We start from the raw sequence: 23,613 nt of genomic DNA on the forward strand, positions 1-23,613 counted from the left end.
TAGGTCCTTGCCTACTTTTTCTTCTAATCAACAGAAAAACAGACAGAATGAAATTATCAACACAGTCAGCCATTACTGTCACATTAATTAAATAGTTAACGCATTTGTAAATCTTCAACACCCGTTTCCACTACTAACCCATGATCTTTTATTCGAAAGTTGACTCCAACTGCTTTCTTTACGTGACGATAAAACTGTCCTGATGACAGATAGACTTCGCCCCATCGTGAATATTCGTTATCTTTGATCTGCTTCAGAGCCTCTTTCACACTTCTGTTCACTTTGAACTCGATGACAAAAATTGTTGACTTTGTAGCAACATATAAGTCAATTCTCCCCCCTCCGGCTGACGTTTCAGGAGTGCCAACTCTAACGTCAGCTTGCATCAAGAAAATGACGTAAGTTGAAAGATGGTAAGGATATTCATTCTTTTGACTCTGGCTCCGGTTCCTCACGACGTCAGGAAATGAATTGAAAATTTTCTCCAAGTTGTCAAAAACTCCTTTGATATCATCACAAGCAAGCCGTTGCTTGATAGAAATGAGATGAGAAGAGAAGTCAGAGGTGGTGGATGGCCTTGGGCAATGATTCAAAACAATGGTCTTGAATGCATCACGTGCCTCATCATTCACAAAAGAGTAACCACCCGTAGACGTCTTTGCCAAAATTCCACTCTCCCACAGTACGTAAGGAATCACTTCACTTGATGGGTTTTCCCCACATATTTCTGTAAGTGAAGTAGGGCGCGATGACATCGACGATTCCAAATGCAATGATAAAGTCACGTAGTCATACTTGACAAGGGTCCCCTTCAGCCAAGAAGGAATGCCTCGGACTCCCCAGTAAGACGCAATTTTCTTCTTAGCCAAAAAACTATTGACGCTATACGGATTATACACTTGGTATGCTGATCGTCCTTCTTTATCCCAGTTGTAGCCATCGTAGTATTTCAGAAGACTGGCCAATTCTTCCTCGTTTTGTGTGAGCCCCTCGCGCTGGGTTGCCGCATCCACTTCAGCAGAACAAAATTGTACGATTTCTGATAAAGTGTACCCGAAGAGCGCCGAATAGTTAAAATCTGGATCGTCATCTAGGTCATCAAGTTCGTTCAATCCACTCCCGCAATCAGGCAAGCAGAAGTGGGTGATTCCCGTAACGTAGCGAAATCGCAAAAATTCCGCAGTGCTTTTCATCACCCCATAGAAAGAAGAAAGAAGCCTTTCGCACTCATCTCCCAATGACGGGTTATTCAGAAACGGCGCATCGTATTCATCAATGAGAATGACGACGCGAAGTTTTTCCTTTTGATAGGCCCTTTTAATGAGACGAGCAAAGAGTGTGACTGCCGTCAAATCAGGATCGTCATTGAGACGGATATCCAAATCGGAAGCAGTTTCAAGCACCTAAAAAAATAAGAAACTTAAGATCATCTCAGAAACAGTCCATTAGACAAACCAAATCCTTTAAGGACGACTCAAACTTTGCGACGCTTGTCACGCCAGTGACAAGTGACATGTCCAAGTGGATCACAGGGTAACGCTTCCACTTCACCGACGGATCCTTGCAAATAGCTAACCCTAAGCTTTCGAATATGGCCCTGTTGCCCAAGAAAAATTCCCGAAGAAAACGCAAGAAGAGAGTCTTTCCGAACTTTCGTGGCCGAGCCACAAAAAAACTCTTGCAAGTTGACGACGCCAACTTCGCAATGTACGTCGATTTGTCAACCAGTAGGGCGTCCTCATTCAAAAATTCGGAAATCACAGAAGAATCGAATATAATTTTCTTGACTGGGCTGCAACATGTACGAGTAAGCTTTTATCAGATAATATGCATGCTTGTCCCCAATACCTCGTTCGTTTTGGCGGAGATGCGTTCGAAGAGAATACATCTTTCTCCTCCTCTTCCTCCTCCGTCATCGAATGTTTACTGGAGCTCTCCCTTGACTCTGGCGACGTCTCCTAAAAATTTCTAGAAAAAGGCGGACTAAGGATCAAAGAGCCAGCTAACTTCAAATTCTTCGCGGGGGCGCTTTTTCGATTTTCGCTTTTTCTTCTTCTCCTTTTCAGGAAAAAATAACAGTTACCACGACAGTCTGAGTCAGCACGTGACGTCTATGACGTACAGAAGGTTTCCTCGAACGCTTTCTCGACTGCTTCTTCTTCTTCTTTTCTCCCTCAGGCTTAGAGTCCATGCTGCCAGCCGAAACGTACTGTACGAACTAGCGAGAAAAGACGAGTCGTTGCGTCGCACTTGCGTTGCAGTTGCGTCACTGCCTTCGGGGAGCATGCGTCATAAACCCCACCCACTATATGACGTCAGCGACTCTCTTTTCTTTCTATATCAAGAATCTCTACAACCCTATCTATCACATCACGACAAAGTATCCCCCTCTGATTTTGCCAGCTGATCAATCCATAATCGCGTACAAGTATCTCCTATATGACGTCAGCAACTCTCTTTTCTACCAAGTCAAAAATCGCTCTACTTCGCGTCAATCCTACGTTGAGTGCATCTTTAGCGTCTTGCTCAACCTAGAGTAGAAACAATAGCCGCCTCACTCGCTGACGATTTATGTCATCTCACTTTGGCTCTTAGAGCATCATCACTCAGCTCACTGCAATTGACCATGACATTATGATAGGCACCAAAGACTCCTGCTTCCAGTCCCTTGGCACCAACCTACAGTACATGACGTATGGTCTATCTTTCTATCGATCTCTAGAGGGGTATGCTAACCTGAACATCCGATATGCACTTGAAGTTTCCCTTTTCCGCTATTGTCTGCAAGGCAGGCCAGCAATCATTTACAGCATGCATAACCGATATTGGTATCCGTATTGCAGTCAATAGTCCCGCCTGCATCGCTTTGTCTCTTCTACAAACTCCAACTACTGGCAGTGGAGAAAAGAAAAGCGAGTCAACTACTTACTTCGCCTGTTCTTCAGACGTTTCATTAGGAAGCTTACGGGCAGCCTAAATAAAGAGAGTTCTTAATTATAAAGAACTTACAAACAAACAACGCGTTAATTAATTAACCATATAGTCATCAAAAGCATTTGTATCAGCACCAATGAGAGGAAGGAGCTTTTGCAAATTCCAAATAGAGAAAGGCCTTCCTTCGAAGCGTTACCAGTCTTGTACGTCGACGGATGATGCCTGCAGAGCACTAACCGCGCCCCCGCAAAAAATTCAATATTGCCTGAGAGAATTATCATCAATAGCCATGATATCATTCCTAAGAGAGTGAGAGGAAGAAAACGATGTCTTCCTAAATGAGAGAGAGACTATTTCTTCCCTACAATAGATACTGTTTCACTGATAGCACAGGAATGTGCACGTCCCTATTCTCCAATTCGACGTTGACTCTCTTCTTGTCGAGATGCTTGAGCAGTGCGCCGGCCGATTTCACCGCATTGCGGCTATCCGGCGGAACGAGCGACGACACGTAGATTACTTTCTCTTCCGCGCTGAAATGATTCGGCATTTCCGGAAGCGATGCCAACGTCAGCAGACGTCGTTTGCAAACGTCGACAGCTTAATTAATTAAATTAATTAATTAAATTAAAAATTAGACTTTATGGATTTGGAATTTTTTTTCGTACAATAATCGCTGCTCGGCAAAATTTCGATTTCGTCGACGTCGAAATCCATTTCGCGAATCGCTTTCACGAAGCGCTCGTCTTGCTTCGAACTCGTTAGGATCGACTGTGGACGTACTTGACGTAAAACTACAGTAGGAGTGACGTACAGTATAAGCGATGCCCCTCCTCCTCTTTGGGATTCTTCGATTTACGATTTCTCAGTTGTTCGAAGTCGTCCCTTTCGACTATGTCCAGTTGAAAGTTTAGTTCCGACGAGAGCGTGTCGTAGAACGACGATCCGAGCCTTCCGCCGCTCCACAGAACGCTTAGATAAATCAGGGGGCCCCTCTCTTTCGAAGTCTAGTCCAAATTGATGCTCCGTTACCTTGGAGTCTTCCGAATCTTCGTCGAATATCTGCGAACGTCGGTGGACGGTCAAATCGGCCTCGTCCATCATTAGAAGACACTCAGCTGAGGTCCCGCAAAAAAGGCGGGAAAAAGTCCACGTGGTATTTATTGAAGTATAAAAATTAGCACTGATGCAGCGAGCAGTACCTTTCTATGGTACACGTGTAATGCTTCACTTCCAGCAGACTACAAGGTGTGGGTCCGCCTCTATTAGAGTGTCCAATTCTTGATAGCTCAGTTCTGAATGACAGCAAATTTCGTCCATATTATGTTTACCAGTAAGCATACTACACAGAGTATTAGTAAGATTTCTCATGAAGACAATATACGCTTACGAGCTAAAGGGTTTCAGTCGCCCTACACTAGGTTTGTCGCCTAGTAGAACGGGATATTTTTGAACTCTCGCTATCAAACCCTTCATGAGCCCGAACTGTATAAAACGCCTTACAAAAAAAACACACTAAACTACACATCGTGCAATAAAGGTAGTCGAGGGGGATACCTCTCGTCAATTCCCAACCCTTGAGTTTCGTGACGAGCGGTACACAGGTCCTTGACAGTGACTCCGTGACACAAAGCACAATACAAGCTGAAGACGTCTTTTATCGACGGTCGCGAGTTGCCTAAGCCGACTTTCGTGAAAAATCCCACTGTAGCCAGTATCATATGTACTCTACCACGTTTGGTCACAAAGGTAAGACACTCTTCAGCTAATTCTTCGTTTTCTATCAACTGAGAAACAGCCGGAAGTGTTGCATATACGTTAGAGTACTTCAAAACACGACAACAGTAAAACTTGAGAATTGACAACCACTAGCTCTTACCTGAAATATAGAAATCAGTTTTATGACGTCGTGATGCCTGCAGAAAGAAGTGTAAAGCTCTAAGCTATCGTGCCAAAAACAAATATACAGCAGGTGTTGTATGCACAGACGAACTAGACTCAAATCAACCGACGATTTTTGTGATATGTGATTGACGTGATTAAATCCATCAATGTACGGAAGGACCTAGAGGAAAGAAAACCGATGTTTTCCCTTCTACTGACAAGCAACGTCGGTAGGCAACCTGCTGAATGGTCAAATCCCACGTCGTTCCCGCTATTTTCAACTGGTCAATGCAGAAAATGGGAACCTGATGATCTAGAACGGCTGGGGCGTCGCAGCAGTCAGGAACTACTTTGAGACAAATCGAATTCGCTTCATCTAAATTCGTGTAATGAACTCAAGTGTGGACTCTCGCTTGCTCTCAAACTCGCCTGCAGGTACGGCGCAGTATCCCTTTGCATTCAACTGTTTCAATATCTGATCTAGAATATTTGGCAATTTGGCTTTTGTCGTTTCCTGTGACAAGAATTCAGATTCCAGCTACAACACAACAAAAAGGCTAGTTTTTAATTAAGATTTCTAATTATTAATTAACAACCTCGAGCGACCTAAAACAGCGAGCGAGTTTTTTCACGATCGGCTCAAAAGGTGCAGTATCGGCATTGGGATCAAAGACGAGACCAAAGTTGAAGAGCAGTGCATTTCTCTTGTACTTCTTATCCTCTATACTCTGCGGACAGCCGAGTATTTGCAGACTGACGGCATTACTATAAAAAATCCGCCTCCAATACTAAGGAGAATTTTTCTTTTCAGCTTCCTTACACTGTGATCAGTTTCTGATAGAGTTGAGGCTTTGTTATTATAAAGACGTGCACGACGTCGAAGACGTCTTTCGAGAGAAAATCCTCAGGAGCTTGATAGGTCAAGACGGGCCCAGCCAAATGATGAAACTCGCTGAAGATGATTGCCTTGATGGGAGGAGGAAGAGGGGGCAGGATTCCAGTCATAGAACCCCTAAGAGACAACGCTATGCGAATAGAACTACCGACGCAGGCTCGGATCTTCAAGCCTGGCGGCCCTGACTGTCTTCGCGATTTCGTTTTAGCGCGCTAAGGTAGGATAGATAGAGGAATCGCGTCCCAGTGCATAGAAAGCGTCCGCAGGTTGCAGACTAGCCACTAGAACACGTTCCAAACGCGCACGTCCCATTCCCGAGCTTTTTTCAGAGGTCTTACCTGCTGGTGTTCTCTCGCTAACCGCGTGTCACGTGATATATTCGCACATGGATCGATGTCGCTTGATATAAAATCGCTAACATTGTGTCACTACAAGTAAGTTGGCGGTTTGCCCGCTTTTCGTGCTTCTCGGCGTCTTTTCGTGCGAAAAACCAATCACAATTCGACCGGGTTCGACGCTTTCGACAGGCGAAAGGGCGAACCCGGGCAATGGGCACGGACTGCTGAGAAAGGAGAAAAACGATGAGCAGCGGCGGCGTCACTCGAACGAAAACCGATCGTTTGCAGCATCTCGTCGACGCGTACGCCCGATCAACGAATCACGCGAACGCGCGCGAGCTCGCGGAGCCGATCGATCGCATGGCCGAGCGAACGTACGTCGAAACGCGCAGCGGATCGCCGAATCTCGTCAACGGACTGTGCAGCAGCTTCGCCGATCCGTCCAAATACGAATCGATCTTCGAACGCTTGAAAGCGTTCGCGCGCGCGTGCCCGCCGCCGCTCGATATCGAAATCGGTCGCGTGTTGTCTCCGGTGCTGCGCGAACTGTGCGACGACTGTCGCGCGCGCGGCGCGCCGCAGCGCGCCGATTCGCTCGCGAAAGCCCACGCCGCCGATGCGAAAGATCTTCGAAATCATCATCATCTTCATCATCATCGCCGCGTGACCGTGTCCAGAAAGGCGTTCGGTTTATTGACCGAATATCTGACGAGAAACAATGACGTAACCATGACGAATATCATTCGGAGGATTATTCGTTTTGATTTCAACGATTCGGAAGAAGGCGGGAATTCTCCTGCAGCAGAGCCCAAAATAAAGAAAGAGGAGGAGGAGGAAAATCCTGAGTTGAATCGCCTCAAAGCAGCTATTTCGAGAGTCAAAGAAACGCCGCCGCTCATTGCCCCATCCATCTGCCTATACAATTTCAACAGTGCAGCGCGTCTCGGCTTGTCCAGCATTGCCATATCAACGTCAACTCGGATGATATCAGCAACATTCGACGATTCGTCCGTCCGCTTATGGAATCGTCTTGCTCCGTCAACGCCGACAACTCTTCTCGGTCACACAGGTCCCGTCTATTCGTCCTGTTTCACGCACGACGAACGCCACCTTCTCACCGCCTCCGCCGACAAGACCGTTCGTCTCTGGGACGTCCCCGCGCGCGCAAACACGGTTCTCTACGCGGGCCACGCGTGGCCCGTCGTCGACGTCGCGCTCAGCCCCGTCGGATTCTACTTCGCGACGGCGTCGCTCGACACGACGGCGCGACTCTGGCAAACGGACGCGACTCATCCCGTGCGAGTATTCGCCGGTCACACGGCCGCCGTGAACGCCGTCCGTTTTCACCCAAATGGGAATTACGTTGTGACGGGATCGACCGATCGTACGGCGCGACTCTGGTCGCTTCAGTCCGGCGAATTCGTTCGCGTTTTCGCCGGTAAGCATCGGCGCGCCGTGCGCTGCGTTGCCGTCGCGCCGCACGGCCGTCTTCTCGTTTCCGGCGACGACGACGGCGACGTCGTCGTCTGGGACATCGCGTCGGCGTCGATTTTTAAGGAATTTAAAACGGATTTGACCGTTCATTGCGTGGAGTTCAGTCCCGATGGACGGGCTGTTGCCTCTGCCGGCGATGACGGTGTGGTGCGCGTGTGGGATGTCCAAGATGATGCTGGGCCACCCCGGCACGGCGTTTATCGTAGCCCCAAACCTTCTTCGATTTATTGTCTTCGATACAGGAATCCTAGCTTGCTTCTAGCTGCTGGGCTACATCCTGCGAATAAGTAAAGACAATGGTTTTTTGGATTTCAATTTATTTGTTTATCATGCTGGCTATGCCAATGCTGTAGAAATAGGTGCAATGCAAGTTTTTTTGTTTGCTTTAGAATTGACTGGGTGGTGGCTCAGAGCCAAAGAGCGTTCTTCGTTCTTGGGCTCTATCTCTGTACTTTCCCTAGAGAGGACACGTCGCGTGTATACCGGCATTACTTAGTAATTCCACAGCACATCCCCCAATCATCTGAACCCAGATAGGTTCAGACAACTTGAATTTACAGGTATCTGGATGTGCTGTAGTGCATGCGCGTAACCTACTGGCTTTCCCTGTTTGGAGTTGCTCTGAGAACGAAGGTTGTCCTAAATTACTCATGTATTTAGAAACAGCTTTATTGCAACCGTTGCCTTACCTTGTGAAGATCCGAGTACTTCTGGTGTCGTATCAGCCCGTCTCGATTGGGAAACTTCCTCTTGCAAAGAAGACACGCCAGAGCTGGCCAATCTGTGTGACTTGGATCCGGATCAATCATTCCGGTACCAGTACTTGGCTCAGCTAAAAGAAGACCATGCAGAAACAACGATTGGGACTCAGTTTCCCTCGCTACCTTCTGGTCCCATTCCAGAGAAGTCTATTGGCTTTGACGGCTCGGACGCAAAAAATGACGGGCCTTTTTCTTCAACTTGCGTTTCTTCCTCGTCTATGTGTTGGAGTCCTAAGCTGTTTGCTATGCCCATCTTTGGGGGATCGGACTCAGCCATGGCAGCTTTCGCCACAGCCTTTGCATCATTAACGCGTTTCGCCCAACGCGCCATGTCTTTTGCGATCTTGAGAAAAACACTCCTATTAGCTTTTGGCAACGAAAAAAATGAACTCACCTGTTTAGCACTCTTGCTCTTGCCTCCATTTTCCTTTTTCTTTTTCAACTCTAAGAAACGCGGTATATTTAATTCTAAGAAAGACGAAATTTTCAAACTGGGATCTGTGGGAGTTTTAGGCTCAGTGTCATCAGACTGAAGAGGGTTTCTAAGAAAATAAAACAATGCAAATGTGCAGCAAAAGAGATTCAATGAAAATCTTACCCTTGAGCATCGACAGACACATAGGTCTGCCTGTCGCTATCATAATAACAATACAAGCCCGTTGTTGGATTATAGTAATACTAAAAGCCTTGACTGTAACCTAAACGTTCCACTAAAACTCGGATCTTCGAACCTGCGTTTTAGAATCGTAATAGAGACCCGAACTGGAATCGTACACAAAAGAAGAATTCATCTCCCCGCCACCCTTCTGCGAAGAACCATGAGAAAATCGTCATACCTACCTCCAACATACTTTAGCACTGCCTGACTGATGCTTAGACAAGGCTGCCGCAGCACTCACAGCATTCTGAGCCATTGCGCTCGTCGGCCCAGCTGATTTTTGTTGGCCTATAGCATCTGCAATGACCACGTTCTCATTGCAACGCTTCTACCTTTGTCTCCCATGTCCTTCCAAGTCCTTTCCTTGTCCCTACCGGCTGCAACAGCTCGTCCCAAGCCAACCAGCTCGTTCGCCGCGGCATCGTCTTCCATCACGGTTGCAATCATCATCTCCATGGTGACGTAGGGCTGAGAGAAAGGAGAAACGACTTATTATTAGACATGGACTATGTTCTTTGGAATAGAAAATTTTAAAATTCGACATCTCCTCAAGTGTGACGATGCGCTCCCAATGGTTGCTTTTCACTTACAGTGCCGGCGGCTTGCGGCAAACTCGGACCAATAGCACCAGCGGATGAACTGCTTGTAAGGAACGAAAGCGGAGGATCAGAAATCAACAATAAACACCAGAAGTACGAAATACAAGAGATGATGATTTTGATTGAAGCCAGAGACCGAACATTGTGCGCCTAGCTACGCCATTCTCTATCTACACCCACCTGAAACTGGAGGCCACGGGAGGGCACTTAGTATAGGAAAATTGAACTATTGACACGCACGCATATATTATTATTGGTCATTGACACTGGATATTTCATTTTACCTTCTCTTCCGTCAATAGAAAACGGAGGTTTGATTGCTTTTAGTACTTCTATTAGGTAATACGACGTCTAATAAACAAATAAATAAGAATAATTCATCTGGTTCAGGACAGTCGATTCCCACTTGAACTGAATCCAATTCAATGAAGCAGAATCCTCTTGACGTGTTCGTGAGCTTGTCTTTGACAATGCGGACGTTGATCACGTTTATGGGAGCCACAGCCAAAACGGAACTCCGTATCTAATAGATAATAAATTGACTACAAAAGTATCAATACGTCATATTCGTTGTATCACAGTGTCTTCAGATGAAAGCGTGTCCAACTTTCTGAAGAGCACCACTAGAGAAAAAACAGGTATTATAGAAATCACTCTAAAAGGAAGACAACAAAAAGGAGCTACCATTTGATTCTGGATTTTTTGCTACGTACTTCGAGCCATCAAACGAGCTCTCGTCCAAAGCGGGAGGCAACTGACTGTCTGCAATACGAAAACCATTTCAGGTCAAAAGATACATTATCTCTCATGCACAAGGAAAAAAAGACAATGCAGTGTACATTGACCCACAAACATTTCCCAAAGTCAATAAGCATTGTGGCCAGAAAATAATAACAAAATAACCACAAGCACTCAACCCTTTGGTGAACGCACAAAGTCCCCCTTGCTCAAAAATCAACAATTGCCTTCCTTACCTATTTTCTTAGCGTGACAACTAAAGCAGGCATCCCTCCATCGAAAATTCAACGCCTGACACTGTAGCAGCGAAGAGACCCCAATTATTAAGACAGCCCTCACGTAGGCTTTCCGTCAAGCAGGTCAAGCGCAGAATAGGGGAAAGAAGCCTAGCCTTATAGCATTTCCAGTCCGACGATCGATCCTCTGCACTGTGACGGTTTTTGCTATAGTTCGAATTCACGCGTCGATGATGAACATAGATGCCTTGGCGCTAAAAGAAAATTTTCCTATACACTTTTCACGAATTAATAGTCAATTATTAATTTACTTCACACGCTTTTAGAAAAACATTAGCGTCATCTAGAGTTGGAAACTCGACAAAGGCAAAGCCTCTACTCGTTCCTATGGCAACAAAATCAATCTCCGAAGTGCGTGCACTTCGATTCGATTCTACCTGTGTCTCGATTTCGAATTAGTCGAACTTCTCGCATATTACCAAACCCGGCCTGCTGTAACGCTTGTCGAATCTACATGTCAATTATACCTCACTTGTCCATTCTCTCTCTCACTTTTTACTCACGTCGTCTTCTTGAGCCGAATCGGGAAGATTTCGAATTACGACCGTATTCGACGGCTCGGGCGGCTTGTAATCGTCGCCGTGATCGTGTTTTCCGCTGCCGTCGTCCCACGTCTTCCCTTTGTCCCATTCGCGCGCCGACGCCTTGCCCGAACGCTCCCATCGCTGAGAAAATGGTCCGTTTCCTCGTAGGGGGTCTCTCTCACTGATCGATTTGAGGTACCTCGTCGCGACGACTGGAATGACGATCGGAGGAGCCGTGACGATCGTCGTGGTGATGCCAATCGCGATCGCGACGACGATCTCGATCGCGATCGCGATAGGATGAGCGAGACGGGCTTGGACTGCGGCTGCGGCGACCCGAATCGCGGTCTCTGTAGCCGTAGCCGCCTCCACCGCCTCTCTGGCCGTAGCCGCCGCTCGTGGACGATCTGTGACGCCACGCGCTGACGTTGTACCCCAAAAGGGGCCCCCGCGCTAATCTAAGTACCGTATGCTCCTTATCATGTCTCCAATTTCGTTGTAGCCCGAACGCCCTGTCATCTCAAACGAGGAGTTGAGAACAAAAGAGAAATAAGTGTCCGCTGATCGGCTGATCGCTTTGCCCATAAAAGCGCATGCTTGCACGTGACAGCAGTTGGCGGACATACCTGTAGTTGTACAGGTAGGTGTAAAAATTTAAAAGTTGACACTCAAATCTAATACGTAGTTATTAAATTACCGCGGTGCGTTCCCAGTGAAATGCTTAGGCCGACTCGATAGTTCGTGCTTCTACGTAGAAAAGAACCGCGTCCGTGTGGCTTTTGCGCATACTTCGATCACTTCAGTCAGTGATTTCAGCATGTTGGAACAAGCAGAGCCCCTCCTTGCTGATAAGTCTTACAAAAACGGCGGTTCAAGTTACGTTTCCTTGAACAGTGCCGTCAAAGAGGCGGTTCTTTCTTATCACAACGTCGGCTTCACCGTTCAGAAAAGAATATTTTGCCAAGAAGAAACCAAAACCATCCTAAGCCGTGTTAGGTACAAGCATCGCCGAATATCTATTTGAATTTTTCGAAAATTTGCTTTCTTAGTGGTATCCTAGAGGGACGAATGAATGCCATACTAGGACCAACAGGAAGCGGAAAAACAACGTAAACTACTAGTAGCATAGTCGCTTATCAGAAAACGAATTATTTTCGCGAGCAGATTGCTAGACATTCTCGCCGGAAGAAAGGAACGCAACTGCGTTTCAGGCTCTGTCTTTATGAATGGAAAACCGCTACCGACGAATTTCAAGCGCATGTCCGGTTACGTGGCTCAGGTAGACGTACACACCATGCAAGCGGCTTACCTTCTCACCTTTTTTCTTATGCACGTGCAAGGAAGAGACGCTGATTGGAACACTGACGGTTCGAGAGCATCTACAGTTCTCCGCTGCCCTCCGTTTGCCGCGAAGCATCTGCAGAGAAGAGAAAGATGCTAGAATAGCTGAAGTGCTTGCAGAGCTGGGTCTAACTGACGTAGCCGATACCGAAGTAGGAGGAAGACTAATTGTCTCACGTTTTAAAAATTCGTGACGTGTGCTTTGTGAGGTTGGAACTGAATTGAAGAGGGGAATATCGGGCGGGGAAAGAAAGCGAGTCAACATAGGAATGGAGATAATTACATCTCCTTCCATTCTCTTTCTCGATGAGCCAACAACGGGCCTTGATGCCTATACAGCCGCATCCGTCATGCAACTCCTCTACAAGTAAATTAGCTAGACACATTGAAGGTGTTCGAACGAATGCGTTTTTCTAGAATGAGAAGGACTATTATCTTTTCCATTCATCAACCTCGCTATGCAATATTCAAACTATTCGACAGAATTACTCTTCTTGGAAAGGGGCAGACCATTTATCACGGACCTGCAAACCAAGCTCTGAACTTTTTCGAAGATCACGGTATAGTGAATTTAGATCTTCAAATGAGTAACGCGTTCACGTAGAGCCCTTCAGGTTATCTATGTGAAGAACGGGAGAATCCCGCGGACTTTTTGCTTGACACCGTTCAGAGAGAAACGGAAACAATGGAGGATGGAACTAGTAAGTCGCTCTGGGGCGAAAAAACTCCTGCATTTATATTTGTCTATCAAGTCTGGCTGGCTACCGCATACCGATCCTCATCTACGTTCAAAAAAATTCGCAAAGAATTGGACGCTATTGATAACGCTCGCGTGACTGTATCAAAGGAAAAAGTTAAATATCCAACTAATGCCATTCATCAAGTACGGCACGTTGATTATACACTTCACATCTCTCTAATTATTTTTAGTTTGGGGTTCTGTCAAAAAGATCGATTCTAAATCTGTTTCGAAACAAAACGATTTCCGTCGCTCATGTACCCTTTCTAGCCAAAAAATATTTTAGTGAGCAACACTTCTTTTAGTGGATCATAGCCGTGGTGATGGGTCTGCTAATTGGAGGGCTCTATTTCCAAATTACTACCACAGATCCTAAGCAAGGAATACAAAACAGGCAAAACCCTTGAACCGATCCTTTTACTTCGGCAATAGCTTGCTATTTTAGAGTTGGAGCGTTCTTTTTTATCATCATGAATATGATCTTTGCAAACACCTCAGCAGTGGAGTTGTTCATTAAACAACGACCCATATTCAAGTTAGTTTGAGAGAAACGCGTACTTGCGTGGTATCTCTATCGCTTTTAGGCACGAATCTCTCGGTGGACATTATCGCACGTCCTCGTATTTCTTCGCTGAAGTATTATTCGATATTATACCGTATCGAATAATTCCGACCACAATCCTGTGCTCGATCACTTACTGGATGATAGGTTAGAAAATCAGTTTTAGGAGATCGCTAGTTCAATTTTTCGTGCAGGGTTTAATTCTGACGTCGAAAAGTTTCTCTTCTACGTTCTCAATCTAAATCTTACAACACTGGCAGCATGCGCAATTGCATTTTTAATAAGCTCTTTGGTTTCCGCTCAGGCTGTAGCCCTTCTCATGGTGGCCCTCATTTACGTCTTTAGCATGGTGCTAAATTTCGTTTCTCGGCATTCTACGCATATTTACTCACTTTTTTTCAGCTCTTTGGGGGACTTCTGATCAATTTAAAGGGTCTACCAAAAGCTGTTTCTTGGTTCAAGTACCTAAGCATTTTCCGCTTTAGTCTTGAGGTACTACTACTAGTGTGAACAGCATAGAGTAGATCTACTCTGAGTAGATCTACTCTCTAGAGACTTATTCTTTCTTTTGTCAGGGACTCTGCGTCAATGAGTTGAAAGGCATGGAATTCTGCCCTGATAAAGTGAAAACTGACGGAAGATGGTAAACTAGTCATAGTCGCTTCTACTTTCTATGATATCTATGTCAGCCACGGATTTGACCCTCAAAACAGCACTGGAACGCAATACCTCATCGACCAAGGCTACAACCACTCAAAGTGGACTACCCAAATTGCTCTGGCAAGCATTATGAGCTTTGTATTGCTCTTGGCTTACCTGCGCCTTCGAGTGATGAAGAAAACGCGATGAACAGCCGTTTCCGGGAGTCTCTAACTGTGCACGCATGATAAATCTTTACCTGTCTGTAATAGATATTCGTTTGACTGGCGTCAAATAGAACTGTCATGACCAAACTGTGGCCTACCTCTGCCTACCTCTTCGAAGCTAACGCACGCCAAGCTCGCAGCTGCAAATGAATCAGAAAGAAAATCAGACGAAAAAATCAAGAAACAGTTAGTACAAGTTCAAAGCAAGCTGTTCAACTATAATCCAACACACAAAGCAGCAGTGCGCTATGCAGTACATTATTGTCACAGGTGATACTGACAGTGTACGTGCATATATAGGACGGCGACTCGTGCATGCAGTGTGAACATAAAAACATAGAGAGAAAGAGAGACCTGTTTGCACATTCTAACACAAGAAAAAAAACAGTACTTACTTCAAGTAGACTTCAATTGTGTCCGCTATAATAGCGCAGATGACCATTGACTGCTGATTGGTGAATTGATGCTTTCCATCAACGATATGACAGCGAAAGTCCAATGCAGACTGACGTTGCCACTCTCTAACATTCTCGATGCTTGCAAACTTGTCGTTGGTTGCAGCAAAGACGTCCATAGAGCAGGGAACTTGTTGCTCACCACCAGCATACTTACCGACAATATCGAGTGCGACTTTGAAGGCAGGCACTCGCTGCATAAGAAAGAGAAAAGATCCCGCTCTTTGCTGCATATTCGTCGGAAAATCGACAAAACTCAGTTTTTCGGACCATTCAAGTAGCTCATCAGGTTTACTACTTTCGGAAAAGAAAGCAAAATCCGTTGGATGCGGATAGGGAATGTGGGGAGCATGCCACGCTCCAATAAAAAGATGCACCGGTGAAATATCGTGCTTCTCCTTCAAGTAAAGCGATACTTCGTAAGCAATCAGCGCGCCGAAACTGTGACCGTAGAATGCAACGCGACGCTTGTCGGCGATCGGTAGAACGGCCTCAGCGGCAGCAGCGACAAGTTCTTCGAGAGTTTCGATAAGTTTTTCGGTCTCTCGTCCCTCCCAGCCCGGAATTTGAAGGACAGTGACAGCGATGAACGCTTTCTCGAGCTCGACACCCCAACGACTAAAGTGGGACTTTCCACCGGCGTTTGGCGGAAAGCATATCAGCTCGCAATTGATCGTTTCTGGCTCGTTGAGTCGGTAAGTCCACTGAGAGCCATGATCAGCAGAACTTGAAGACACATCGAGTTGCTCTTTGGCGTCGTTTTCTCCTTCGAACAGGGTCACGATCAAATCAGAAAGGTACGTGACGGTGCACTGATTGCTTAGCAGACGAACTGTTGGAACGACAACGTCGAATATTTTTTTGATACGGTTGCTGATTTCGGTGACCGCCAACGAGTCGATTCCAAGCGAAACGATCGGAACGTTATTTGGAACTTCGGTGAGGCCAGCTTTTTCTTTCACCATCTCGCTCAAAGCCGCAAAGGCCAAAGCTTTCTTTTCTTCGTCACTCGCAGCGGCGAATTCCGACGAGGAATGTCGCCGAGTCTCTTTGGCCGAAACTAAGCTTTCAATTCCTTTCAGTCGAGAAAAGGCAATTGGCTTTTGAAACATCTTCAGGTACGACTCGTGGTCTACTTCGCCTTGAACGCAAAGAGACGGCAAACCGATGAGCAGAGCGCGCCCCATGAAATCCAAAGCAGTCTCGACGTCCAACGCCGTCAGGCCCGCTAAGCCGAGGCTCTGCATGATGGTCGGGTTCCGAGCGAGATAACCAGCATCGGCAATAGCACCGAACTGAATCGCGACGGCGGGAAGCCCGAGCGCTCTTCGCTGCACAGCCAAGGAATTGAGCAAGACGTTGGCCGTAGCGTAGCTCATTTGTCCGACGTTACCGAACAGCGAGATCGTGCTCGAAAAGAGAACGAAATAGCGAAGATCGAGGCCGCGCGTCATCGTCTGCTGATGAAGTAGCCAGGCACCGTACCCTTTCGGAAGAACGACGTCTTCTATGTCTTTCCCAGTAACGAGCATTGCAAGACGGTCCTTGTACACGGCAGCGCAGTGAAAAATGCCAGCCAAAGGGCAGTCAGCGGAAACGATTCTCTCAAAAACGTCATCGATCGCCTTCTCATCTGTTATATCAGTCAGGTGCAAATCGACGTCTGCCTTCTCTTTCAAAGCATCGATGCGTCGCTCTTCTTCTTCACCCGGACGACTGCGACCGAGTAGAACGAGATGTTTGGCTCCGCGAGAAACGAGCCAGTCGGCCAACGCGAGTCCAAATCCTTTCAAGCCGCCCGTGATCAGGTATTTTTCATCAGGTCTCGCGACGAACGAGTTCTTTCCGGGCAATCCGAGAGGAATTGCCGTTTCCTCTTTGCTTTCGGTCCTCGTCGCAAAAACGCGTGTTCTCGACTTGAGCGTCGCTTCGGATACGTTTGTCAGTTTTTCCAGCACTGCTTCCGTGCACGGCGTCAGTCGCTCTTCCTCTAAGCTTTTCATTAGTCCAGCCAGTATTTCTCCTGCCAACGGACCGCTTTCGCTTATCAGGTCAAGCTCGTCGATTAGCGAGGAGTAGGTGACCGAGCCCGTCTTCGACTTTTTCAAATTAGCAAGCCACGGTAGAGCGTCCTTGCAGTGGATGCAGCTCCCAAAGAGCTTGAGTCTTCCCAGCAACAGTTTCGCATCGTCACCGACAATCGTATCGAGCAGAACAATTGAATCGAAGCTTTTCTCTGGCAGTCTGCTGACAGTATCCAAAGAGAACACTTCTGACGATTCCGGCACGCCAGCAAGGGGCTCTTTCGTCTCGGAAGCGTGTACGATGACGACGCTACTTTCAAAGCTTCTAACGACTTTCGAAATAGCCGCTGCGCTCTCCAGATGATCATCGGTCGTTTTACCAGTCCACACCAGAACGGAGTTGCCCTTTTTTAGCGGATGCGACACCGAGAACGTGACGAAAGGCGCAAAAAGACTTCGCGCCGTGTAGACCAAGTCAGACGACGACAAGAGAACGTTTTTCGGTTTACGAACGACTTGCGTAGACGAGATTTCGATTGTTTGCGACACTTCATTAGCAAAGCCAATCACGGTGTCGCCAGCCTTCACGCTAGCGACTCCAGCACCGACGGCAATGACAAAGCCCGAAATCCAGGCCGACAAAGCCCCACTGCGCTGAGATTCGGAACCAGCACCTTCCAGTGGAGCAAAGTGCTCCACGGTGATGCGGACAGATCCGGCATTCAAATCGCGCGGCGTGCCGACAGTCGCAGGACCGAACGTCGCCTTTTTTGTTTTCGTCGAGTACTTCAGAGTCCAATTAGCGTCGTTCGTGTGTGAAACGATGCTGCTTTCGTCGCGCTCCATAAGTCGAGGCACTAGAACGTCAAATGCCGAATTTTCAGAAGCCTTCGACGTAGGTCGTATGGCGACTTCGTTCTCACGTTCCAAAGGATTCAGGAAATATTTAAGGAAAAGTCGGCTGGCGACGACGTCAGGAACGTTGCCCGGCAAGTCTACAAACACCGCCTGAATTCCTTGACATTCGTGAGCCAAGGCGAGAAGAGAGCCGAGAGCCGAACTTTGGATAAAGTCGACTTCGTCAGAGTTGGAAATTAGTTGAGATTTTCTCGTGACAACCCACAATTTCAGCTCTTTGTTGTCAGGCATTGTCGTGCTCCAGCCAGCATTTATCGTCTTTAGGACAGCTAGTGGACCTGCAGTCACTGCAGCGAGAAATTCTTCTTTTGACTCAAGTCGCGCGTTAATATTGCACAAGGGCAGAACGACGTCGGTGATTCCTTCGAGGATTTCATTACGAACGCCTTTCGTGCTCAATTCTTTGATCAATGCGAATCGAACTTGGACGTTCGATTCTTCGAAAGTCTTCGCGAGAAAGTTCTCGTTCCATTCAGGATAAGAAACAACAAGAGCCCTTCGACGATTCTCGTTCTGAGAAAGCAAATCGGCACGTTCTGCGTCAAGCTGCGAATTTGAAGCGGTCCAGTCTAGAGACCAAAGATTTCTCATGTCAATATCTCCTATGCCACTAAAGACGACAGATTCGACTTTCATGACGATTCGAAGGTCGTCCGCTCTGGCAACGATGATATCGCCGCAGCCTTCGTTGACTGTCTTTGAATAAGACTTAGAATAGACCCAGAGGCGAGAAGAAAAGTCCCCGAGAAGTCGAACTTTTCCAATCTGGGTCGGAACGCGAACAAGGCCTCGCAATTTGCTCTCAACCGATAGCTGAAGGAGTTCTCTTTGAAACACTTGACAGCTTTGAACGACGCCGTCGAGAAGCGCAGGGTGAACAACGTAACGGTTCAATTGCCGGCGAATTTCTTCGGGTATTTCAACCGGCGCGAACGTTTCCTTGAAGTCTTCGCTCGCCATCATATAAGGGTAAACTTGAAACGAAGGCCCAAACCTAAATCCGACTGCTCCCGCACCCATGGAGTAGATCTTTTCGGCCGGTCGCATGTGAGTGCATCTCTTCTTGGCACCTTCCAGATCAAAATATTCCGGCTCTTCTTCTATCAAACATCGTTCGACAGTCAATTGAGCATGAGTTTGCCAAGATCCGGCCGTTCCCTCTTCGGTGTGAATTCGAACGTCAAATTGATTTTGCCCCGACTTCTCGGCAACGGTATAGACCGTAGCCGAATTGTTCGGCGCCGCCAGGAACCGTTCAAAACGAGCATCTTTTATGACAACAGCAGACGGCTTCTCAAAAAGCGAAGCCCCTACGGCAAGAGCAGTCTCCACGTAAGCGGCAGCCGGCGTAATGACAGTGTCTTGAATAACGTGATCCTTGAGCCAGGGAAGATTCGCCGACGAGTACTCGCTCTTCCACACGATTTCCGAATTGTTGCGTTTACGAATGTCATTGCCGTGCAATTGCCGTCGGCCGAGAAGCGGATGGACATCGCTGAGCGGATCGAAAAACAATTTCTTCATCACAGCCGTTTCGATCCAACACGTCTCTCGCTGCCACGGATAGAGCGGAAGAGGGAAGACCGAGTGGTTGCCGGGTGGATACATTCCGGAGAAATCGATTTTGACGCCGCTTACGTGAAGCTGCGCGACGCAGCGAAGGATATTTGTCTTGTCGTCGGGAGCCGGTTTCGACGTGTCTTTCGGTCGTTTCAGCGTCGGAATAGCGATTACATTCGACTTATGTCCGTTCGTTATTTGTCGTACGGCGGGCGTAAGAGCGCTGTGCGCCCCGATTTCGACGAAGCAAGTGTGACCGTCTTTGAGCAATACTTCGACCGCGTCTTTGAATCGGACCGTGTTTCGAATGTTCGACCACCAGTACGACGCCGAAGCGACCTTCTCGCCGTCGACGTAGTCGGCTGTCACGGTCGATACCATGGAGATTTGCGACGCGTTTCCATTCGCCAAAGCGAGGCCGTCGAGTTTCTCAAGAACGCTGCGTTCCAGCCGACTCTGCTGGAAACTGTGAAACGCGTTATTCACTTTGAGATAGATCGTTTTGAAGGCGTCCTTTTTCTCAAGAACGGAAGCTGCTTCTTGTAGGGCTGACTCGTCGCCGGAAAGAACGATCTGCTGCGAACTATTGACGGCAGCTACGCTAAAAGCGGGTCGACGGGTTTCCGTTTCGAATAGACGTCTAGGCAATGTTTTTAACGCTTCTTGGACGTCGCCGAGAACGGCGAGCATCTTTCCTTCTCCGCTCGTCGTGCTGAGTTGCTTGCCTCGATGATAGATCACCTTCACGGCTTGCTTCAACGTGAGAAAGCCCGCCGCGTAAGCTGCGGCCACTTCGCCGACGCTGTGACCGACAACAGCAGACGGACTAATTCCGAACTCGCGGAGATTTTCGAGTATGGCAATTTCCAGAGCGAAAATGCACGGTTGAGCGATTTCTACCGCAAATTGTACATAAAACTATTGTCTAAATATGCTCCTAACTCTTTACCTGTTCTTGACAAAATTGAACCTTCTTCTGAGGATAGGAGAACGTCCAATAGAGACCACTCGGCTCCTTCTTCCTGAAGCAGGCAATCGATTTTCTTAACAAAACAGGACTATTCAGTTAACTCCCACAATACTATATAAACAAAATTAACCTTTATTAATTTATTAACCATTGGGTCGTCTTGGACAAGCTGTCTTCCCATTGCCCACCACTGCGTTCCCATGCCGGAAAATGCGAAGACAATGGGCATAGGCGCGCTTCCTTCCGCCACCGTACCCAAAAAAGCATCAGCGGACGTTTTTCCCTCGAGAAAGTCCAGAAGAATCCGTCTGGCATCGGCGGCGTTTCGAACGACGAGCGCTAGTCGGTAACGATGATGTTGAGCGCGAAGTGCGGCCGTGTAGAGCACGTCGGCAAAATTAAATGCGTCGTCTCGCGCTAAATGATCGCCAATAAATTTCACCCAGCTATTCGCCAGGTCTTTTAGAGCCGCCGAAGAGGCCGCTGAGAGTAAGAGCAAACGATAGTCATTCGTTTCTTCAGCTGTGACAGCGTTCTCCGGTAGTAGGCGCTGATCACCGTCGTTTGTCGGCATTCGAACGCGACGAGTCACCGGTGATTCCTCGAGGACGACGTGAATATTGGCTCCTCCAAAACCAAAGGAGCTGCAACCCATCGTCGCTTTTTTCGAAGTAGGCCAATCGAGCACTCTCGACGGCACTTCGAGATGCAATTCGTCGAAACGAATATTCGGATTCGGCTTACGAAAATTGGCTACGGGCGGTATTCTCCGTTTCGCGAGCATCAAAGCGGACTTGATGACACCCGCCACGCCAGAAGCGCCTTCCGTGTGTCCAAAGTTCGACTTGACGGATCCGATATAGAGCGGCGGTTCCGACGACGTCCTCGTCCGTCCGATCGCCTCCCCAAGCGCATTCGCCTCCGTACTATCCCCGGCCTTCGTCCCCGTTCCGTGAGCCTCGACGTAGGCAATGTCCCCGGGCCGAACGCTCGCTCGACCGTGCGCCTTTTCGACGAGCTCGAGCTGAGCGTCGTAGCTGGGCTGAGCGATTCCCTGCGTTTTACCGTCGTTCGTCATAGCGCCGCCTCGCACGACCGCGTATATGGGATCGCCGTCGTCGAGCGCTTTTTGCAAGGACTTCAAAATAACGACCCCGCTTCCCTCGCTTCTCGCATAGCCGTCGGCCGAGGCGTCAAAGCTCTTAGATCGTCCGTCCGGCGAGAGCATCTCCGCCTGACAAAATCCGATACTTGTCGACGGAAGTAGAAGGAGATTAACGCCGCCGGCGACGGCCATGTCGCAATCGCCTCGTCGTATTCCCTCGCACGCTTGATGAACGGCGTAGAGCGACGACGAGCAGGCCGTGTCGATAGTATAGCTCGGACCTCGAAAGTCAAACTCGTATGAAACGCGATTCGACGTCATGCACACGTTCGATCCCGAATTCGTATACGGATTTATCGTCGTCGATTGGAGAGCGGTGAAGAGGCTGTACTCGTGACTCGTCGCGCCGACGTAGACGCCCGTGTTGGAACCGCGCGCCGAGCTCGGCGAAACGCCGGCGTCTTCCAGCGCTTCCCACGTCGTTTCCAAGAGCATTCGTATCTGCGGATCGAGATGATTTGCCTCGCTGGGCGGCATGCGAAAGAATTGACGATCGAATTCTCGATAGAGATTCGAGTCGACGTAGCCGCCGCGCTCGTTGTACATCTTTCCGTCGGTTCGTCGCGTCGGATAGTAAAAGTAGTCGACGTCGTAGCGATCCTTGGGAGCGAACGACGTGCAGTCGCGCGCCTCTTCGAGCATTTTCCAAAACGCGCCCGCGTCGTTGACGGCACCGGGAAACCGGCATCCAATACCGATTATAGCCACGTCGTCATTGCGCGAGGCTTCTTCATTCGGTTGCTGTCCGTTTTGGGCCTGCATTGCCAAGTCGCATCCAAATGACAACCAAGAAGGAGAGATGGTACTGTAGTAGCACTTTTCCCAAGCTTTGTAGCTCTCCGTCAAATTGGCGGAATAGTGGTGATTAGAGCGATAATTTTGATTTCTGAATACGGCATTACTTGTCATTTCGTACGTTGTTGACGTATGAAATAGTTGGGTAGAAGAGCCAAGTCCCAACTGAAGTGAGACCGTCGCGGCAATTTTGAGAATGAAAAGTGACAGCCATATAATCCGATTTCATCGTCTGGGGAAAGTCTGGGGAAAAGTCGACGATGAAGAGCGCCATCGCCTTCTCTGTCGGCCCAAAAGGCGTCCACTGACACCCCAGAAAGGCATTCTGCCGCCCAAGCCCAATAAAAAGACGGGTTCTCGTTCACGGAAAGCACATTCATCCCAAAGCAACTGACTCCTTCGCTAAACGATCATGAAGCTCCTTCTGCTCGCATTCGTCGTCGCCGTGTCGCAAGCCGTCTTCGTCCAGAAGAACGAAACGATGCCCCACGCAAGCTACTGCGAAGAGAACATCGTCGATTGCTATCACAGTCCTGCATGCAGGCCGTTGCTGGCCGATTACATCGGCGACTGCGATCCGATAGTTGACATCGCTAACACGTGTCCGACAAGATGCGACGATGCTATCAAGCGTTTGAGAGACAACCCCATCGGCAGAACGATAGTAGGCGGCCAGGAATTCCAATGCACGTGCAAGCCAGATCAGATTCTCTGTCACATCTTCCAAGAGACCACGAAACGCTGCGAGGAATGACGAGAGTGTCCATATTCCCCAGTCTGTGCGGAACTCAGTAGAGTCTTTTTTTCGTTCTTTCGTGTTTTCTCTCTGTTGTTCGATTTGATGGCACTGTCGCTCTTATCAAATTCTTCTTGTGAGCAATAAAAAAAGAACGGAATATAGCTCGCATGCGCGTTCATGGAAAGATCCGTGATTAGTGACGTCGTAGAGGCTTCCATGTGTCAAGAAAGACTGCTGCGAGCATTCACGTGCCAGTGTTTTCGCGTCTTTGGAGCGGTTTCCACGGCTTTCCCTGCGGCTTTCGTGTGACAACGCACGTTAGATGCATTGATTTCTACCGCTGTTCTAAGCAACCGAC

At 48.0% G+C, this 23,613-nt stretch overlaps 6 protein-coding genes across 9 annotated transcripts; 2 read left to right on the forward strand and 4 right to left on the reverse strand.

Moving 5' to 3' along the window:
* Window positions 1-4: 4 nt before the first annotated feature.
* LOC136185981 (uncharacterized protein in vnfD 5'region-like) lies at window positions 5-3,910 on the reverse strand. Of its 2 annotated transcripts, XM_065973210.1 has the most exons (12): window positions 3,794-3,910; window positions 3,603-3,728; window positions 3,300-3,534; window positions 3,037-3,235; window positions 2,930-2,973; window positions 2,737-2,875; window positions 2,584-2,679; window positions 2,123-2,531; window positions 2,008-2,058; window positions 1,849-1,958; window positions 1,456-1,792; window positions 5-1,403 (listed from the first exon to the last, which is right to left on the reverse strand). In XM_065973210.1, exons 8-12 carry the CDS (start codon window positions 2,189-2,191, stop codon window positions 96-98), a joined length of 1,875 nt encoding a protein of 624 aa, XP_065829282.1. In that variant the 5' UTR covers window positions 2,192-2,531; window positions 2,584-2,679; window positions 2,737-2,875; window positions 2,930-2,973; window positions 3,037-3,235; window positions 3,300-3,534; window positions 3,603-3,728; window positions 3,794-3,910; the 3' UTR covers window positions 5-95. The 2 variants fall into 2 exon arrangements, with proteins under 2 accessions (XP_065829282.1, XP_065829283.1); XM_065973211.1 differs by having other exon boundaries at window positions 3,037-3,534.
* A 167-nt stretch (window positions 3,911-4,077) lies between these two features.
* Window positions 4,078-6,504, reverse strand: LOC136185989 (GATOR1 complex protein NPRL2-like). Of its 3 annotated transcripts, none has more exons than XM_065973221.1 (10): window positions 6,052-6,504; window positions 5,639-5,830; window positions 5,415-5,583; window positions 5,248-5,356; window positions 5,058-5,194; window positions 4,814-4,999; window positions 4,667-4,760; window positions 4,492-4,612; window positions 4,325-4,432; window positions 4,078-4,276 (listed from the first exon to the last, which is right to left on the reverse strand). In XM_065973221.1, the coding sequence occupies exons 2-10, from the start codon at window positions 5,821-5,823 to the stop codon at window positions 4,162-4,164; spliced, it is 1,224 nt and encodes a 407-aa protein (XP_065829293.1). In that variant the 5' UTR covers window positions 5,824-5,830; window positions 6,052-6,504; the 3' UTR covers window positions 4,078-4,161. The 3 variants fall into 3 exon arrangements, with proteins under 3 accessions (XP_065829293.1, XP_065829294.1, XP_065829292.1); XM_065973222.1 differs by lacking the exon at window positions 6,052-6,504 and having other exon boundaries at window positions 4,814-4,850; window positions 4,902-4,999; window positions 5,639-6,029; XM_065973220.1 differs by lacking the exon at window positions 6,052-6,504 and having other exon boundaries at window positions 5,639-6,030.
* On the forward strand, window positions 6,135-8,027 carry LOC136185988 (TAF5-like RNA polymerase II p300/CBP-associated factor-associated factor 65 kDa subunit 5L). The gene has a single exon (XM_065973219.1). The coding sequence runs from the start codon at window positions 6,295-6,297 to the stop codon at window positions 7,834-7,836; it is 1,542 nt and encodes a 513-aa protein (XP_065829291.1). The 5' UTR covers window positions 6,135-6,294; the 3' UTR covers window positions 7,837-8,027.
* LOC136185987 (RNA-binding protein 5-A-like) lies at window positions 7,832-11,876 on the reverse strand. The gene is made up of 24 exons (XM_065973218.1): window positions 11,819-11,876; window positions 11,588-11,747; window positions 11,321-11,528; window positions 11,101-11,262; window positions 10,975-11,047; window positions 10,849-10,922; window positions 10,693-10,791; window positions 10,538-10,598; window positions 10,248-10,325; window positions 10,143-10,186; window positions 9,970-10,086; window positions 9,848-9,914; window positions 9,744-9,789; window positions 9,555-9,603; window positions 9,297-9,432; window positions 9,158-9,252; window positions 9,038-9,112; window positions 8,905-8,984; window positions 8,799-8,848; window positions 8,701-8,750; window positions 8,430-8,649; window positions 8,235-8,377; window positions 8,143-8,184; window positions 7,832-8,002 (listed from the first exon to the last, which is right to left on the reverse strand). The coding sequence occupies exons 2-24, from the start codon at window positions 11,743-11,745 to the stop codon at window positions 7,931-7,933; spliced, it is 2,199 nt and encodes a 732-aa protein (XP_065829290.1). The 5' UTR covers window positions 11,746-11,747; window positions 11,819-11,876; the 3' UTR covers window positions 7,832-7,930.
* A 62-nt stretch (window positions 11,877-11,938) lies between these two features.
* LOC136185729 (broad substrate specificity ATP-binding cassette transporter ABCG2-like) lies at window positions 11,939-14,612 on the forward strand. The gene is given in 16 exon segments (XM_065972911.1): window positions 11,939-12,117; window positions 12,171-12,230; window positions 12,286-12,400; window positions 12,462-12,614; window positions 12,672-12,853; window positions 12,889-13,022; window positions 13,077-13,163; window positions 13,215-13,345; window positions 13,393-13,458; window positions 13,507-13,595; window positions 13,647-13,736; window positions 13,786-13,910; window positions 13,958-14,112; window positions 14,166-14,255; window positions 14,339-14,406; window positions 14,453-14,612. Coding segments are annotated over 16 exon segments (1,884 nt in total).
* Window positions 14,613-14,803: 191 nt separating this feature from the next.
* Window positions 14,804-23,520, reverse strand: LOC136186572 (phenolphthiocerol/phthiocerol polyketide synthase subunit C-like). Its single transcript, XM_065973961.1, has 3 exons — window positions 20,687-23,520; window positions 20,536-20,629; window positions 14,804-20,482 (listed from the first exon to the last, which is right to left on the reverse strand). Exons 1-3 carry the CDS (start codon window positions 22,628-22,630, stop codon window positions 15,021-15,023), a joined length of 7,500 nt encoding a protein of 2,499 aa, XP_065830033.1. The 5' UTR covers window positions 22,631-23,520; the 3' UTR covers window positions 14,804-15,020.
* Window positions 23,521-23,613: the final 93 nt, after the last annotated feature.

The sequence above is a fragment of the Oscarella lobularis genome, chromosome 4 (assembly GCF_947507565.1).
Source record: "Oscarella lobularis chromosome 4, ooOscLobu1.1, whole genome shotgun sequence".
Classification (NCBI taxonomy): domain Eukaryota; kingdom Metazoa; phylum Porifera; class Homoscleromorpha; order Homosclerophorida; family Oscarellidae; genus Oscarella; species Oscarella lobularis.